This window comes from Poecilia reticulata, chromosome 19 (genome assembly GCF_904066995.2).
Source record: "Poecilia reticulata chromosome 19, P_reticulata-male-v2, whole genome shotgun sequence".
In the NCBI taxonomy this organism is placed as follows: Eukaryota; Metazoa; Chordata; class Actinopteri; order Cyprinodontiformes; family Poeciliidae; genus Poecilia; species Poecilia reticulata.
In genome coordinates this window covers 17,127,539-17,143,456 of record NC_088848.1, presented here as the reverse complement: position 1 = coordinate 17,143,456, position 15,918 = coordinate 17,127,539, and the positions used below count along the sequence as shown (strand labels likewise).

Below are 15,918 nucleotides of genomic sequence, written 5' to 3'. Positions count from 1 at the left end.
TTTGGATGCACCTGTGAAGGCAGGAAGTGGCGAAAGGAGGAAGAACTGAAAGTCAGACGCGAGCAGCGGCAAACTCTCTGTCTCCACACGTACGGCCCGAAACCATCTGGCGAAGGGGAGGAAGTGGCGCCATGCCGCCAGGGACTCGAGTCCAAAACAAATAACTCGGATTGTTCCCGACCCAAAAAAAAAAGAAGAAAATTAAACGGAACTGGGAAGGAAGCGATTCAGCACTCGTGCACTGTCCCCACGGTGTTGTGATGCCGGGAAGGAAATTGAATTTGTTAATCATAAAAAATGATCAGTTGTTTAGCTTCGATTAAAAGCGGAGAGAAGAAAGAAAACCTCCAGGAAATGCGTAGAAGTGCTCCAAGAGTTGGGAACGTTCAAACACCAGAACGCCAACGCAGACATTTTTTTGTTTTGTTTTTGCCTTAGCTTTTGATCCTGCTGGGGACCTTAACTGGTCCCTGGTCAGCTGCAAAAACAGCGCCTGATGAATGTTTAGGCGTTGCTCCAGATGTGCACAGCTGCATTTATTTTGTTCAGAACAGGCCGATGGATGTCGGGTCGAGTACAGACATTCGTGAAACTAATTTCTCTTGCACAAGGATCCATCCAAGAGAAATGTGAAAGAAGCAGTCAGGAGGACGTCGGACCCTGGACGCTGAGTCTTCCTGATGACATTCTGCCAGGATGAAGCAGGAGAACAACACCCTCAAACGGAGGAAGTGGCTACTTCGTCACAGATTCGTGGATTGATGTAGCTGCTGCTGGGCACCAAAGAGGAAATTCAGCAAACAAAAGTTGATATTCAGCCAGAAGGACTCATGCAATCAAAGATTCAAGTTGGATGTAGACACTCAGCCTCTTGTGAAAAAAAACAAAAAAAACATTCACTCAACTCTTGCAAATTCCACAAAAAAAAAACTGATCTGAAACAGTCTGCTGCTCTTTTTCATTGCATCAACACCCACAACAACCCACAGCATAGCCGTCATCCATCATCCCAAAACCCATAAAAAATTAAAATAAAAACATTAACCCAGAAAACCTGCAGGAACTAGAATTCAGTTGGCAGGTGGGCTGCGAGATGGATCGGGTGGAAGGCAGTGTTTTATTCTCCCCGAGCTGGACGAAAACTTTGGCTCAGAGTCAGCAGAAGGCCCGAGAACTTTTCCGCTGAACTAGATTCACAGCTGCACCTGGAGGTGGAGTCTGAGCTGCAGACTGGTGGACCAGAACCACCTGCTAATCATAACCCATTTAAATGAGACCTGCATTGTTTTAATCACCGCAATCCAACTTCATGACCTACTTTTTTTTTCTCCTCTGTACCTAAACAGAAAAACAGATGTAGCTTAAGTCTGCTTTCTTACTTTACCAGAATACTACGGAGACCCCTTGGGGATATGGGGGAAACTTTGTTTCTTTTCCATTCCCATGCAAAAGATTTTGCTTTGTCTCTCAATAATGTTCATGAGGCATGTTGAACACTGAAAGTCATTTTGATATGGTATAAAGTTTTTGTAAGGCTTTTACAAGTATGTTAATATCTTGTTTGTACAATGTCAAAAGTTCTACATCTTTTTCTTCAAGATACAAGATACAACCACAAACCTAGGTGCAAAATGCAAAAGCAAAAGAAGTCCAAACATGGGCTTATTCAAATTTAAATAAACTGTATACACACAGTAAATCCTACAGAACATCTTCAAAATGGGTTGAATATAAAGGGCATGTCGTGAAATGGGATAGTATAAGGGGTTACAGTGATTGGTCAAAATTCAACCAAGTTTCAGTGATTGGTTGCATTTGTAGAAAAGAAAAGCCTGCGCAAAATTTACAAATGATAAGTGAATTCCCATTCACAACATCGCAACTTCATGGAGGGACTGATTGGAGATGTCCTTACAGAAATCAAGACATCCCAAGGGGATAACTGGGATGTGTTTTGTTTCACAATTACTCAATTTTCCCCCCTTGACTTTGTATGAAACAAAGTTGGTACGTCAAGTAGAAGACTATTATTTGATTGGGTTTGTTTCACACTGCCAGAATGTTCATTTCGTGCCACAAAGTGAAGCAACAGGCTGATTGTCGTCCTCAGACTTTTGTGGATGTGAAAGACGAGCTGCTTCAAGGCCTCAGAGGAAACATCCGATTCCTCCCACACGCTGGATGCTCAGCTGCAGGGTGGAGACCTCTCAGCCGTCTCCTGTTGGGTGCTCTTTAAAAAAAAAAAAATGGATGCAGTTTTGTTGTTTCATGTCTTTCCTCAGCAACAGCAGCTCAGCTGTCTCCACTCAGATTCTACAAAGTTGACCGGTTAAAACTAAACGTTTCCATCCGTCCGGTTCGAGAGTGAAAACCGACTGCAGCAGACTGAACAGAGCCCAGGCTCTGAAACTTGAAGACCGCAGGACGTTTCTGTGATTTATTGGGTCGCAAATCTTTGTTACGACTCGGCCGAGCCTCGTGTCAGCTACCGGACAACTCAAACCAATCAGAACCCATCATCTCTCGTGTGACCTCGATGATGTCACGGATCTACCGGAGGACGAAGGGAACCATGACTGTAAAGAAAGAGCATACCATCCTGGTTTCCTGCATCCTCATTCAGTCGGACCAGATTCAATTTGTTTGACAGATTGAACCGGAGAATCTCTGAAGGGAGGAAAGAGTTAAAGCTTCTTCTGGCAGTCTGATGGGAGGTGGGCTGGGAGTTTGGGAGGTGTTGGAAGAAGGCGCCCTGTCTCCTCCCCTCCTGCTCCCCCCCTCTGTCTGCCACCTCCTTCTGTTGATAGCCATATTCCCTCATTTCTTCCTGCAGGGGGTACGGTACGGAGCGGAGAAGCGAGACGCTGACAGAGTCTTCACGAGTTCACGTCTGCAGTCAGGAACACGACCCAAACAGCCAGAGGAATGGAGCTCTGCTCTCTACTGCGGTAAGTGGATTTTCCTCTTGTTTTCTTTTTTTCTTTCCCTGCAAGAATTCAGCCTGCAGGGCGTCAGGTTTTACAGCCGTGACAGGCTTCACTTCCACCACAGCAATGCAATATTCCGCAAAGACAATATTGCAGCGTTTCACTGAAAAATCATGTGTTCACCTTCATCTGATGTTGTGCAACTCTTTTTCTTGGCAAAACAATGCAATGAGCCGAGTGTTGAGACTGATGCTTTTCTTTTATTATAAACTAAACATATTTTAGGTTTTAAGGCAAACAAAATAAGATGTCAAAAATCATCATTAGAGGCTTCCCTGAATGTGTATATCAACGGCTTTGCTCTGGATCAATCTAACAAAAAAAAAAAAAAAAAAAGGTAAAACAGCACAAAACCAGAGGCAAGAAAACCTTGGAAAGGAGCAACTTGTATACCTGGAAAGTTCAGTGAGCAAGGATTGTTCAGGCGAGCCGACAGGAACAGAGAAAAACTGACAACCAGCTGAATGGATTTAAAGTGGAGACACGAGCAGCAGGTGAGAAACCAGGTCTGTGTCAGGGCTCTGCGAGGACACCTGCTGGACAGATGGAGAATCACAGACTCAAAATGAAAAAAAAAAATGAAAAAAAAGAAGAAAAGATACCCAAATGATACTCAATTTTTAAAGCACACATGGATCCACCTGGTTGCAAAAAGTGAAACGGTTTTCCCTCAAAGTCATGTCATTATTTATCCAGTCGTTAAGTAACTTAAAGGACATCTAAGATTGGTGGTTGGTGTTTATAATAATTTCTTATGAAAATGTCCTACCTTCATTACTTCTTCCTAATGAGAAAAGGTTTTGCTATTTAGGCATTTTTATGCGAGTTTTCATAAGCAAAATCCAGATAGCAGGATGTGTGTAGTGAATTTGCAACTTTTTATTAAAACACAATAGACAATAAAAATATAGGTGCAGGTTGCAAAGTAAAAACATTTTAACCTCTATTTGTAACACACCTATCAAATAATGGAAGAGTTAATAACGCAAGCCAAAGGTTTACTCTGCTACACTTTATTAATGGGTGCTTTTCTGAAAAGGAATTTAATTTCATTTATAAATAAAACCACAGCGTGTAAAATGTTAAAACAATAAAAGTACCATGTTCACAAATAATGGGGGGAATATACTGCCTGTTGCTTTTAATTAGTCATCACACTTGCAGTAGGGTGCCGATTATTTTTTCATGCAGCAGAGGCTATAAACAGTTTTCTTACACTGAATTTTGCCTCTAAGACAATAATATGGCAGTTTCACTTTATTGCGTTCTTTGTTTAATTAGCTTGACATGTCTGAAATAAAAAGAAGAAAACCCACTGACATTAAATCCAGGAGTATTATTTGTATGGGTTTTTTTTTAACGGCAGTTTTGAATATGATGGTTACAGATCTGCTCTACTAGGTCAACTTTAATTTCTCAAACGGTTATCTGAGTAAGATTTGTGGGTTCTGCTCGTCTTCCTGATTCTAGAAAAGCAGATGTCTTTGTCTGAGTTACATTTACAGATGTTGGTAAAAAATAATATATATATATATATATACTAAAAAAAAGAACTTTAAGGATCATTGGCAAAATTCTCTTTATCTGCTTTAGGAACAACCAGTCTCCAACAGAAGCAGGACCTTCAGGTTAAAGGTGTAAAACTACAGATGAAATTAATCAGCTCGGGCTGCTTGGGATATGATAAACTGACTGTTAAGCCGAGCGCTTCTCCAACCTTGCTTCATGTTCAGCAAAATTCACTTTGTTTTATTAGACTTGGGAAAAAAAACAACACAAAAAACCAACTTCATTTCCCGATCAGCAGCTGCTTGTGTTAACTGATGGCAATGAAGCTTGACGTTCCCTCCATCTGTCTCACATTAAATTTTCATTACCAGCGTCTGACCTCAGAGGCGTAGCTACAAACTGCCACATTAACCCACAGAGATAGATGGATGCCGACGGTTATTAAAAAGAAAAAAGTAGAACAACGTAAACTTACAATGACACTTTGTTAATCAAAGTTAATAACCGGTTTAGTTTTCCACAGAGAGAGAACAGACTTGGGGCCATCTCCTTATATTTGGTGTCTGAACTAATACAAGTGATTTTAGTGAGGGTCTCAAGTATTCACAGGCCACTGTCATTCCTAACCCCCACTGGAGAACACGGTAGGCAATTTGTAAAAACAATGTTTAAACTCAAAATACGTTGTTCAACAACAGTTCCAAACATTATGACCATCAGTCCAAGAAAACCCCTCAAAGAACAGAGAGTAGTTTGTTATGCTAATTTGTTAAGCTAGTAACATTGGAAGCCATTCACCTAGTGTGAATGGAATGGCCGGTGAGATACCAGCTAATATTAGTTATAGTGCTTGGTGTAATACTAGGGTTCAGCCCCGCTATGAAGGCTAACTGAGATTCCGTAAATCTAAAAAATGTATTATTCTCCAACATTGTCTTAGATCAGGGGTCCCCAAACTACGGCCCGCGGGCCAGATCCGGCCCGCCTCCACATTTGGTCCGGCCTCCTGAACAATACCAGAGACCATTAAGATTTTTTTTTTCATATATTGTATTTTCCGGTTTATATGTGGATTTTTCTTCAACCACCAGGGGGCTCTTTAGCAGGAAGTGTGTCCTGTAAACTGTGGGTGTTTTGTTTTGCATGGCATTGCTGCCATCTGTTGGACTTTTGGGGAACTGCTCGACTTTTATGTTATTTAATCAGTGCGGTTGTTTGCTAGCAGTACAGCAGATGAACACACGTGTCTGTTATGAACGCCGCATTCCAGGTCTAGTTCTTCGAAGCAATGCCTGTAAGTAGCAGCTTATACTTCAAAACAAGCCTTTATGTTAACATATGATAAAATAAGTAACTTGTTTATTGAATTAGTTTTGGAAATACCTGCGGGCGATTTGATTATGTGCTACGTCATTGCTAACTAGCAGATTAGTTTTGGTACAAGACACCTTAGCGAGACCATTACAAAGTGAATCATTGAAAATAAAAGAAAGCGCCCATTAAAATGGAATTAGGTTTTGATATGTTAAATATGAGAATGTTGTTGATCAGTTAAATAGTATTGAAGGGAAATGCTATTTAACAGTTTTTTAAAGTAATACTGGGATCATTATGAGAATTTGAGGTATAGATATTAGGATCCAGTAGATGGCAGTAGTGCAACTATAATGAATGCAAGCTACTGTTGAAATCTAAAGAAGAAGAAGAAGGCGGCCATTTTCATTTAGCACATGCTAGTAGCAACACGAAGGATCAGCACTTTTATTGTTACAGTTACCGTTCGGAAACTATCGTAATCAGTTCAGTTAAATCTAAACTTGGCAACTTTTCTTTTTCAACGTAATAAATGTGATATTCAATTGACCTGTTATGACTCAAATTTTGGGTGTCCGCCCCCCAATGTTGCTGCTGCATCGCTGTGGAAAACCTGGAGCGGGAGAGATATCTGCGGCTTATATGTGTATGTTTACTGGTTTAAAAAAAAAAAAAACTTTGGGGTTGTGGCTTATAGTCCGGTTTGGCTCATAGTTAGGAAAATACGGACTATGATCCTTCCTGGATTTTTTCTGTGAAGAACCCAGAGAGGGTTATTTGGTTGTGCTTTCTGGAAAACAATATATTTTTACATTTAGGCACTCCTGCAATCGTCACACTTATTCTGTTACAAACTGACTCCGGCCCCCGACCAGAGAAGGGAAAAGTTATGTGGCCCTCACAGAAAAAAGTTTGGGGACCCCTGTCTTAGATTATCTGACACAAGAGAATACATTAGAAATGTGACAGATATTATAAAACTTATATTACTTGTTATAACATTCATCAGCAAAGTTTACACAGGTGGTAAAGACTATTATTTATGTGTAATTCTTTCACTCTGTCAAAAGTAAGATACCTTCCAAATCTTCCGTTTTTGTTTTGAAGGTTTCATAAAGACACAATGTGAGGAAGAAGAGGGATATATTTTTAAAGAGAGACGGATTCAATGCAGCACAGACGAATCTCGCATCGTATTTTGCACTCAATCTCAGCTGCTGAATCACTCTGAAGCTAGAACTCGTCGGCTGGAAAACAGCCGACAGATAATATATATTAGGCTTTATATATATATATATATATATATATATATATGTATCTAATATATATTATTCAGTATTGATCATTATTAATCTGTCATTATTAATCATTATTTATTTGTGTTTGTATATTTATATAAATATGTATTGATATTACTAAATAATTTATTAAATAAATTATGAACGCCTGGAGCAAGCTAATATAATTGCACCGCAGGTGGTGCAATTATATTAGCTCTAATTATCTTTTTCCCTCAAGTTAGTGCACCACTGTAGGTGCGCAGTAAAGGGCACAATAGCGTCCGCGTTCTCAGTGTTCTGCCAACCGCCATAAAAAGAAGAAATGCTCAGTGTTTGCAGAAGTAAACATGGAGGCTAACGATGGAGCTTAACTTACATATGTTGTACATGAAGTTGTTGCCTGGCTGGAGCCAGCATATATATATATATATATATATATATATATATATATATATATATATATATATATATATATATTATTTTTTATTTTGGCTCTAGTGGCCTTTATTTGATAGTTAATTGACAGGAAAGTAGGTAATGAGAGAAGGGGTAGACATGCAGGAAAGGTCGCCAAGGCCGGGAATCGAACCTGCGACAGCTGCATCGAGGACTAAGGCCTCCATATGTGGGTTGTGCTTAACCCCTGCGCCACCACAGCACACCCAGGAGCCAGCATATTAACAACTTAATCCTCACATAGTCCGTCATGGTTGTTGTTTTTCTTCCCCCTTGCGCGTATCAGGACGGAGAATAGTGACATTTGTCCAGTATCAATGACATTCAGTTCGGATGAATGCGGCCTGAACGTTGGGTCGCATTTGAATCGAATACGTGTCGGATATGGGTCACATTCGAAAAAGAATCCGACCTGTGCTATTCACACTGCCATGAAAAGATCGGATACAGATCGCATTACGTCAAAGAAATTGGAATTGGGTCACTTCAGGCTGCAGTGTGAACTGCAGCTCTGAAGTGTCTGTCAATACTGCAATACTGTCAATACTGCACTTTTTCTGACTAATTTTCACAGTTCACAACACCAATAAAGAATGTGTCATTTAAGTCAGTTTCATCTACCAAGTTTACATGATTCTTCTTCTTTTCTTCTTTCCTCTTCATAAAGCATTGTTTTGCAAAATAATTCTTCATTTAAACACTGCTTATCGTAAGCAAGACATTGTCTCACTTTATGCCGTGACCCACAGCACTTATATATTGTTCATTTTATCTTTAATAATTACTTTTATTTCTGCTTTACTTGGTGGGACATCAAATTCAATTTCTGCTTCTTTAGCCAACTTATCTACTTTTTCCACCCATCCATTTTCTTACACCCTTGTCCCTTAGTGGGGTTGGGAGGGTTGCTGGTACCCATCTCCAGCTGACGGTCCGGACGAGAGGCAGGGTCACCCTGGACAGGTCACCAGTCTGTCGCAGGGCAATACAGAGACACACAGGACAAACAACCATCCACACCTAGGGAGAATTTAGACAGACCAATTAACCTGACAGTCATGTTTTTGGACTGTGGGAGGAAACTGGAGTACCCGGAGAAAACCCACGCAGGCACAGGGAGAACATGCAAACTCCATGCAGAAAGACCGGTGCCGGGAATCGAACCCAGAACCTTCTTGCTGCAAGGCAACAGCTCTACCAACTGCGCCACTGTGCAGCCCTATCTAGTTTTTCATTAGCTACAATTCCTTTATGTGCTGGAACCCAAGTGAATTGAATACTTATATTTTGTTGCTTTATACCATATATCAAATAACAAGCTTCATCTAAAAGATCTTGACGGCTATCAGATTTTCCACTGATAAGACTAGTTAGGCAAGACATTGCCTAACTAGGGCTTTACCTCCGCCACCCATTGCAATGCCAAAAATAATTGCCAACATTTCTGCTGAAAAAATTGATAAAATACCCATTGTTCTTCTTTTTATAAAAACTTTTTGTTTAGGAATCAATCAATCAATCAAATTTTATTTGTATAGCACATTTCAGCAGCAAGGCATTTCAAAGTCCTTCACATAATTAAGATAAAAACAGCATGCTACTCCTGTTTTACCATTTTCCTCTTTAGATGCATCTGTATACATTTGTGTCATACTTTCATACATTATTTCTAAATACTGCTGAATAATTTGATACAAACCTCCACAAGACTGTTCTATTTTTTTGGTTTCTAAATTTACTATTGGCATTTCAAATATCCATGGAGCAATTTTAGATTTACTTACAGTTTTACAGCATGCTATATTATTCATCCCCAAATTATGTGCATGAATATTTCCATCCCATCCAAAACTCCTTATGTTATGACCATACTCCCAACATTCTCTAAATACCTGTTTAGTAATGTGACTCTCCTCATGCCCTTGTAAATTTAACCAATAATTTGTTGACAGTCCAGTGGCATTTCTCCAGTAATAACCTGAAGAGCAGGAATTGGAGATGTTCTAAAAGCCCCACAACATATTCTGAGCGCTTTAGCTTGTATTCTATCTAAATCAACTAACAATGAATTTGCAGGTGACTTGTAAACAATACATCCATCGAACTCAGAACCTTCTTGCTGCACAGCAACAGCTCTACCAACTGCGCCACTGTGCAGCCCCATCTCACTATATTAATACCTTTTTTACATTTATCAATAATCTTCTGTATATGCATCTTAAATGAAACCTTTTCATCAAACTTTACACCCAGATACCTTACAATATTTACCTGCTTTAAATTTTGCCCATATAACCTAAGATCTACTGTAGGATTAACCCTTTTCTTTGAAAAACATATTACTTGTGTCTTCTCAACAGACAAATGAAACCCCCATTCATGTGACCCTGTTTCAACCTTATTAATTGCTGATTGCATTCCATTTTTTAAAAATTAGCTCTTCCACCATCAGCCCCCAAGTGTCAAGCTCTGCTGATACCGCAGTCCTGCTGCCCTCAAGCTTTTCTGCCACCGACAATCAAGCATGAAGCTTGGGCCCTCATGATACTTCTTTATTTCGAAGTACTAAAGTTGAACCCAATACCTCAGTGTGCCTGTTTTATACATTTTTACAAGTGTTTTGGTGAAGCCCCTGACCACAAGTCTGAAAACAGATGGCTGCTCCACTGGCTGGTCTGGTACCGACTGGCTGTCTTCGTGGGTTTGCTGCTCCTGGTTCTGCTGCTCCTCTCTGTCCCTCAGCCTATTGTTCAGCTGTTCAATTTCAAGCTGCAGTTCTGTGCTTATATTCTCCAATGCAGTGTTTTGCTGCTCCAAGGCAAGGCATCTCTCCTGGAGGACGATGCGATTCACCTTCAGGGCATCGTTTTCCTCCTCCAAGATGTTCTTTTCCTGTCTGAGGATTTTGCTTTTCTCCTTCAGGTCGTAGTTTTTCCTCAGCAGATCAATGTAATCATCCTCCATTTCGGTTAATTTCTCCTCCAGTTCGGTCTTTTCCTTCTCCAGGGCAGCGTTTATCTGCTCCAGGACTGTGTTTCTCTGTTCCAGGGGGGCGTTTCTCTGCTCCAGGGGGGCATTTCTGAGCTTCAGAGCAGCGTATCTATTCTCCAGGCCGGCGTTTCTCTTCCCCAGGATGGCGTTTGCCTGCTGCAGGATGGTATTTCTCTGCCCCAGAGTGGTGTTTCTCTGCTCCAGGGCCGTGTATTTCTGCTCCACTTCAGTCAGTCTCTGCTCCAGAGCGTCGTTAGTCTGCACCAGGTTGGCTTTTACCTCCCCCAGAGCGTTGCCTATCTGCTCCTGGGCGATGTTTGTCTGCTCCAGGGCGGTGTTTCTCTGCTCCAGAGCGATCTTTTCCTTCTCCAGGGTCTTGTATTTCTGCTGCACTGTGGTGATTTTCTGCTCCAGGGTGGTATTTTTATGTTCAATCTTGATGTTTTTATTATACTGAGTGATCCTTTTCTGCTCCAGGGTGGTATTTTTATGATCCACGGCATAATTTCTGTGCTCCAGGGTGTAGTTTATCTGCTCCAGGGTGGTGTTTATCTCCTCCAGAGTGTTGTCTATTTGCTCCTGGGCGGTGTTTGTCTGCTCCAGAGCAGTGTTTCTCTGCTCCAGAGCGGTGTTTCTCTGCTCCAGAGCAGTAATTTCCTTCTCTAAGGCGGTGTTTGTCTGATCCAGGGTGGTAATGTCCCCATTTAAACCTGTATTTACTTTGAGCTGAATTTTAAATTCCTCCTCTTTTTCCTGAAGCAGCTTGTTGTTTTCATATGTAGCTTCCTTTTTAATTTTCAGCTCTTCATTGATTTTAATTAAAGTCTGTCTCTCAATAGACACCTTGCTGACTTTTTTCAAGATGCCTACGAGCTTTGCTGTCTCTCTAACTACGTAAGATGATGGCTTACTGCTCTCACTCATTCTTGGTCCGTTAGTTAGAAATTGGTGACAATCCTTGTACTTGCTCTTGACTTTTGCAATGGTTATGACGGTGCAGCTTTGTGATGTCACTCTTGCTCCATAAGAGTGACATCAATTCTCTTTGTGACATCAATTCGCGTGATGTCACAAATTGATGTCACTACCTCAGCAGAAAAACTAGAAAACTGCTGAAGTTTGAATAAAAACAAACTTCAAGGCTGAATGCAGCTGTGCTTAGCTGATGGCCATTGGAGACAGTACAACTGGTGTTGTACTGTCTCCCAAGTGCTGAAATCCGCACTTGGGAGACAGTCGCTCTTGAGGACAATGGACTGGCACAGCAGGACCAACAGTCAAAAGGAAACATTGTGCCCGAAAACAGAAGAAGGGGAAACGGGTGGGCGTGTTGACCCAGCTGATGCCTTGGAAGCCACCAATTCTGACTCTCTTGTCAGAATTGACAAGAGAGTCAGAATTGACTTTCTTGTGTGCCATGTGTGGTGCTGCCTTGCAAATTCAGAACAGGTTAGTTTGCGGTATGGGAGGAAGTGTGGCGTTTGAAGACGGACTTTGTTTTTTAGTTTTTTTAAGCCGTTTCCCAGATGCCATCTTATGGAAAGTGAAGTCTTTTGCCGTCTCCCCACATTGTTGCCCATACCTCATCAGAATCATTAAGTTTAAAATGACCGTCTGACTGCTTTCAACCTCATGGTTTATTGTAAGAAACATATTTCTTTAAGACATACATTAACAAATTATAATTGGATGGAATATGTCAGAATTTGAGTGAGTGATCAAGATATGTCAAAACAAATACTGATGCAATCTGAAGAAAATTTAGCAAATAGTTGAGACATTTATGTTTTTAGCTACTGAAATCAGATTCACCGAACTCATACTTACTTTATTTTGTACCAATACACTTGATTATAGACCAAGATGGATAAGCACACTTTTTATGGGACATTTAAGCACCAAAAATCACATTTACTGTTAACCGGAAGTGCAGCTGCCATAAAAAACTACTCATCTTTAACTGCACGTAAAAAAATAAATAAAAATTTTAAAAAGCTGAAAGCTAACTTTTTGTTTCTGTTTACAGCTAGCTGCTCTCTAATTGGCTGAGCTCTGACCCCTCCCCCCCATCATGGCTCACCTGTTCCTCGCCAGCAAGATCACCATGCCGGACGACCTCTACGCCAAAGGGGGCGGAAGGATCCCGAGGAACGCCGTGAGGATACCGACGTCCATCTCGGCAGAGAGGCTGAGCCGGGAGAAGACCAGGAAGGACAGTGCTGTCGTCGTGACTACACGTATACCGCACGTCAACGAGGTCCAGCTGACGGCGGCGACCGGCGGCGCGGAGATGTCCTGCTACCGCTGCGTGGTGCCGTTTGGCGTGTTTGTCCTCATCGCCGGCGTCGTGGTGACGGCGGTGGCCTACACCTTCAACACCCATGGGTCCACCATCTCCCTGCTCGGACTGGTGCTGCTTTCTGCAGGGCTGGGCCTGCTGGGATCCAGCGCCATCTGCTGGAGACTCCGGCTAAGGAAGAAGAAGGACAAACGAAGGGAGAGTCAAACCGCCCTCATGGTCAGCCAGGGCTACTGCGTGCCCTGATCTCCTTGAAGTTTGGACAATCAAACCTCAAGCTCTTCATTTCATGCTGCAGATATCTTTAATGGTTTATAACTGAATGCACCACACAGACGCCATACTGGGTCACCAGGTTAACAGGCTGTACAGAGCTCATAACCCCCCATCCTTCATGCTCAACAACTGAAGAAGCAAACGGTGCCTCGGTGGACACCTGAAGTTCTGTGAAGGCCAAAAACGAGTTCCCTGAAAGCTGATGAAGGAAATGAGACCAGTTGGTCTCTGAACCAGAACTTTTACTGGAGCTAACCAATTTCACGTGACCAAATAGCTTAGAAGTGTTTCTCAACCTTTTTTTGGGCCAGCGCCCCCCTAGCCTTTATCCAGGTCCCTCACCGCCCCCCACCAAAGAATTTGTAGGCTACTTTGCACTGACCATTATTTTATCATTAATATTACTATCACTATTGTAGCTGTTTTGATTTTTATGCTTGTGAGGGTATCGTCATTTTAGCTACCAGTAGCAGGAGAACGGAGCTGCGCCAAGAAGCTAACAGAAGCTAACAAACACTGAATAGAAGAAGAGCTGCCATCAATACAGTTGCAGCCAAGCATGATTTAATGTTACACAATACAGTTTTACCAAGTTGCTCAAAGTCTAAACTGGCATTATTGTGCATTTAAGGTGTAAAGTTTACCTTCGACCAAACGCCCCCGAAAGGCATCTCAGTGGCCCCCTTTTGTAAAAATGTCTGCCAGCGCCCCCTGCCGTCCTCTGAACGCCCCCTGGGGGGCGGTACCGCCCACGTTGAGAACCGCTATAAGGCTTAGAATGTCGGTTCATAAAAAAAAAAAACATAAAAAACTAAAGATTTCTTGGAACTTATGATGAAGCAAGATGATAAAACCACAAAATTTGTAAAAAAAAAAAAAAAAAAAAAAAAAGTAAGTCATTGACCACTGAGGGTGAACGTGCAAAGTTTTCTCTTTTTTTCCTAATTAAGACGTCAGTCTCGTTAAAACAAACATGACAAGAGATCGGTATGATCTGGCTTGGGGGTGTACAGTTTATACATACTATACGTTGATAATAAGCTATACACACGGTTAGAATGGTACTCTATGTATGTTGAGCAGCTTTTTTGTTTCTCTCTGAATTGGGCTCATTTGTGACCTCTGTTCATTCGTCGGAGGTTCCGTCGCACGCCGTTGGAAAATGCATTGTTTAAACCGAGGATGAATTCAGAGAAGTTTCTGAAGACATTTCCTCTCTGCGGTGGGGATTCGCTTCACAGAACCGACATCTAAAAGTTAATGCCACTTTGAGATAAGTGTAAGTGATCTTACACAGAATCATGTAGCATTTCTTCAAACAGGGTGAACGGAAATGGACACTGCTGGTCTTGTTTTTGTTTTTCTGGAAGATTCTAAAGGGTAATAGTTGATAAAGCAGTGAAATGAAAACTAGAACTGAAGATGCAGGTAACTTTTTTTTTTTTTTTTTGCCATAAAAAGATGTGCAGGTGTGTGCAGTGTTTTACTTTATGACTGAATACCTGAGTGTTGAGGTCACAGCTGGGCCCAATTTCTTGCATGCATGCCTGTTTTGTATGACACGTGCACTAAGTTATGTCACACAGATATTCCTTCGTTATAGCTCGATTTTATTTATTCTGTCAGTGACTGGAACTATAACTATTAAAATGAAGATCTGGTGCCAAAACAAACCCGACTCCTGTTTTCCTCTCGCGGATCCGATTTCCAGAGAGCAGGTCGGGAAGGCCGACCGTGAGGTTATATTTAGCCGTCTTCATTTTGCTTTGCATATCCCTGATCAAAAAAAAAAAAAGGGGGTCGGGGGGGGGGGGGGGGGGGCGAGGTTGCGTCACTCGGAGGTGGCGACAGCTAAGCGATTGCAACGCCGAGCTAACTTTATCTCCGCAGTGTCCTGGGGAATGTGGGCAGAGTGGAAGCAGAAAGCATCACCTCAGACTCATTCGACACCTCGGAGGAGGCGCCTCTGCTCTGAAAACAGATGCAGAAAATGCAGCGGCACGACGAGCCCACACACACAGATCGGATTTTTACAGCTCGGGCCTCCTACGATCTGTGGTGGAGCTGCCAGAAAGGCGGGCTTTCCGGATGAGTCACTGGAAAGTTTCCAGTTTCCTAAAGTGCTTGGTATAATTAAAGGTTAACACAAATTTTGTTTTCCTTCCAATCGGGAGGATCGATTTTTACACGTAAGTAAATGCTGCAACCTTCGATGTTTCCAGATCCTCGCTGCACCTCTGGAGGTCATTGGCTCCTGTGTGAAGTGGGGTGTGGGGGGGGAAATCCCAAACTTCCCTTCTCTTCCTGTAACATCGTGACCAGTTGAAGCCACCAGAGGTGTGTCACATTTGCAGTGTCACCCCCCCTCTTCCTTAACTGCTCCCTGTTTCACTGAACCTCATCCCAGGCCGAGAGTCGGGAAAAGAGCCTGGCACGCTAAGAGACCGGAATCGGCAGCGTGGTAAACAGGAAAGATTTTCTACCCAGAAACGCCCTTTGGAAAAAAAAAAAAGAAAAAGAAGGAAGTTATTAATTCCTCTGCAGGCGTGAGACTGTCTTGTCATTGAAGTAGAGGTGAGGTCATCTAAGGGGAAAAAAAGTAAACCTTGACCCAGTTTTAATCTATAGCCCCGGATTCCATCGTTCAGTATAAACATTCAGGGGTTTCTGATGCCAGATTGTGGGAAAAAGAAAAGATGACAATCGCATAAAAAGAATAAGCTAAGCACCAGTGGTGGAGAAAGTACTTGAATAATTTACTTAAGTAAAAGTACAAATACACAGACAAAAATGTACTCAAGTAAAA

At 41.9% G+C, this 15,918-nt stretch overlaps 1 protein-coding gene and 1 long non-coding RNA gene across 2 annotated transcripts; one reads left to right on the top strand and one right to left on the bottom strand.

Moving 5' to 3' along the window:
- Nucleotides 1-1,911: 1,911 nt before the first annotated feature.
- LOC103481885 (transmembrane protein 100) lies at nt 1,912-14,785 on the top strand. Its single transcript, XM_081600320.1, has 2 exons — nt 1,912-2,948; nt 12,564-14,785. Exon 2 carries the CDS (start codon nt 12,609-12,611, stop codon nt 13,080-13,082), a length of 474 nt encoding a protein of 157 aa, XP_081456446.1. The 5' UTR covers nt 1,912-2,948; nt 12,564-12,608; the 3' UTR covers nt 13,083-14,785.
- On the bottom strand, nt 3,163-10,273 carry LOC145549057 (uncharacterized). The gene is made up of 3 exons (XR_014084983.1): nt 10,184-10,273; nt 3,381-3,520; nt 3,163-3,299 (listed from the first exon to the last, which is right to left on the bottom strand). It is a non-coding gene; the product is annotated as an uncharacterized LOC145549057 (long non-coding RNA).
- Nucleotides 14,786-15,918: the final 1,133 nt, after the last annotated feature.